At 45.1% G+C, this 2,315-nt stretch overlaps 1 protein-coding gene across 1 annotated transcript in view; it reads left to right on the top strand.

The window, feature by feature from the left end:
* Positions 1–2,315, top strand: part of LTF (lactotransferrin) — a 33,426-nt gene that overhangs the window by 12,817 nt on the left and 18,294 nt on the right. The window contains exons 7-8 of the mRNA XM_023529019.1: positions 1,258–1,436; positions 2,103–2,277. Of these exons, the coding sequence (XP_023384787.1) occupies positions 1,258–1,436; positions 2,103–2,277 (354 nt within the window). The remainder of the gene's footprint in view (positions 1–1,257; positions 1,437–2,102; positions 2,278–2,315) is intronic.

A 2,315-nucleotide genomic window follows, 5' to 3' on the forward strand; every position in this document is an offset into this window, starting at 1 on the left:
ACCATTCGATTTTTGTAGTGTTACCCTGCTGAACTTTCTGGTTAATTTTAGGAGTTCTTTCTTGGTTTTGTTGGCATTTTTGATGTAGATGATTATAGCATCTTTTTAAAAATTTTATTATAGAATCTTTAAATAGAGTTTGTCTTTTTCCTTTCGGTGTTTGTATCTGCTATTACTTTTGCAAATTGCGTAATCCAGACTTGCTGGTATTGTGGCGACAGTGTGATAGCCAGCATGCTTGCCTTGTTCCTGATTTTGAAGCGAATGTTTAAATTTTCTTCTTTTAGTATGATTTTGCTGCAGATATTTTGATAAATGGCATTTATCAAGTTCAATAACTTTTCCAAGTTCTCTATATTACTAGGTTCCTGAAACTAAAAAAAAAAATAAATCACAAATAGATATTGAACATATAAATGCTTTTTTCAGGTCCTATTAACACTAAGATGATCTCATGGTTTTCCTCCTTAATCCATTACATCATGAATAACTAGCTTTTTTTGATGTTTGACCACTCTTCTTAATGGGTAAACTGATAAACCATAATTATGATTGATGTGTTTTTAAAATACTTTGTTAGACTGAGTTAGCTAATACATTATTTGAGATTTTTACATTTATAAGTAAAATTGGGCCACGATTCTTTCCTCCTGTACTTCTTTCTCCGAGTTTGAGATCGAGTTTGTACGAATCTCATAAAATGACTTGATCAGGTTTCTGTCATCTGATATATTTCGAAGCCATTGACATATGATATAGATGAACAGTTCCAAATTGGGCTAAACTCACTCATATAAACAGTCTTTCCTCTTTTTTTGATACACCTAGTGTTGGAAGGTGACTCAACTGTATTTCCTTCCTTAAATTTTTTTTGTCATTTTATTCCTTCTAGAGATGTGGGTAAGGCAGCCCCCGCTGGCTGGCCCTGGGCTTGTTTTCATCATGTGACCCTTTACTAGGCTGGGTTGCCATTAAACCAGGAGGGGTCTGGCTCAGCCTTCTTGGCTTGCCAGCATCAGGACCGGTACGATCCAGTCAGAGCAATGCCAGCCTAGCCGCCAAGGTTTTTTGGGCACTGTCTTTACCTTTCTCAGTGTTCTGGAACAATCTACTGCCTTTCTCGCCCCCCGGTTTTGTCCATTGTATAAGATGTCTCCTCTAGCTCGAATTCCATGGAGGGAGGGGAGTTACAGTTCATGGTCACTGCCTGGGGTAGGCTCCTCTGGGCCCCACAACCCTCTTCTTTTTTTTCCCTAGAGACCCTGCAAGACAGGGCTGAAAGAGACCAGTATGAGCTGCTCTGCCTCGACAATACCCGGAAGCCGGTGGATGAATTCAAGGACTGCTACCTGGCTCAAGTCCCTTTTCACACCATTGTGGCCCGACGTGTGAATGGCAATGAGAATGAGATCTGGGAGTTTCTCAACCAGGCACAGGTATCCATAGCCACAGTCCTACCTGCTTGGGTTTGGTGCTGGGTGGTTCCTTCCTCCCGAAACAGTCCTTCGGAAGCCTCACTGCACAGGAGCTTATGAATTCAGTAGCCTGCTTGCCTAGGCTGGACTCTGGCCAGCAGAAACTAGAAAGCCCTTCTGACATTACCGACTGACAGAATCTCATGGGCGGGAGCAGAAATGGGAGGAATACGATGCGACACTCTCCGGACTCTAAGGTGTTTGGACACCAGCAATGCTCTAAAGCAGGAGTCCCCAGTCTCTGGGCCGCAGAACAGTACAGGGCCGTGGCCTGTTAGGAATCGGGCCGCATAGCAGGAGGTGAGCGGCAGAAGAGTGAGCGGGAGCTTCATCTGTATCTGCAGCCGCTCCCCAGCGCCAGCATCACCGCCTCAGCTCCCCCTCAGATCATCAGGCATTAGACTCTCACAGGAGCACCGGTCCCTGGTGCCAAACAGGTTGGGGACCGCTGCTCTAAAGAATAAGCCATAACCGAGCTATGTCACAGGGATGGCACGAGTCCCTTGCAGGGGGAAGTCTCCCTACCCTCAGAATCATCCCTAAGTTCCCCGTACTGTTTTTCCACATCGTGTTTTGTTCCTTTCTTATTTATTCCTGACATCATACATTCTATTTTTCCTTGATTAGGAGAATTTTGGAAATGGCAAGGATCCGATGTTCCAGCTCTTTGACTCCCCTTCTGAGGAGAAGGACCTGCTTTTCAAAGATGGCTCTAAAGGGTTTTTGAGGATCCCCCCGACGATGGATGCTGGGCTGTACCTCGGTTCCAACTACCTCAAAGCCGTCAGGGGCCTGAGAGAAAGTGAGTGAGGACAGGCTGGTGTGGGTGGTGGGCCATGG

The sequence above is a fragment of the Pteropus vampyrus genome, unplaced genomic scaffold (genome assembly GCF_000151845.1).
Source record: "Pteropus vampyrus isolate Shadow unplaced genomic scaffold, Pvam_2.0 Scaffold35, whole genome shotgun sequence".
Classification (NCBI taxonomy): domain Eukaryota; kingdom Metazoa; phylum Chordata; class Mammalia; order Chiroptera; family Pteropodidae; genus Pteropus; species Pteropus vampyrus.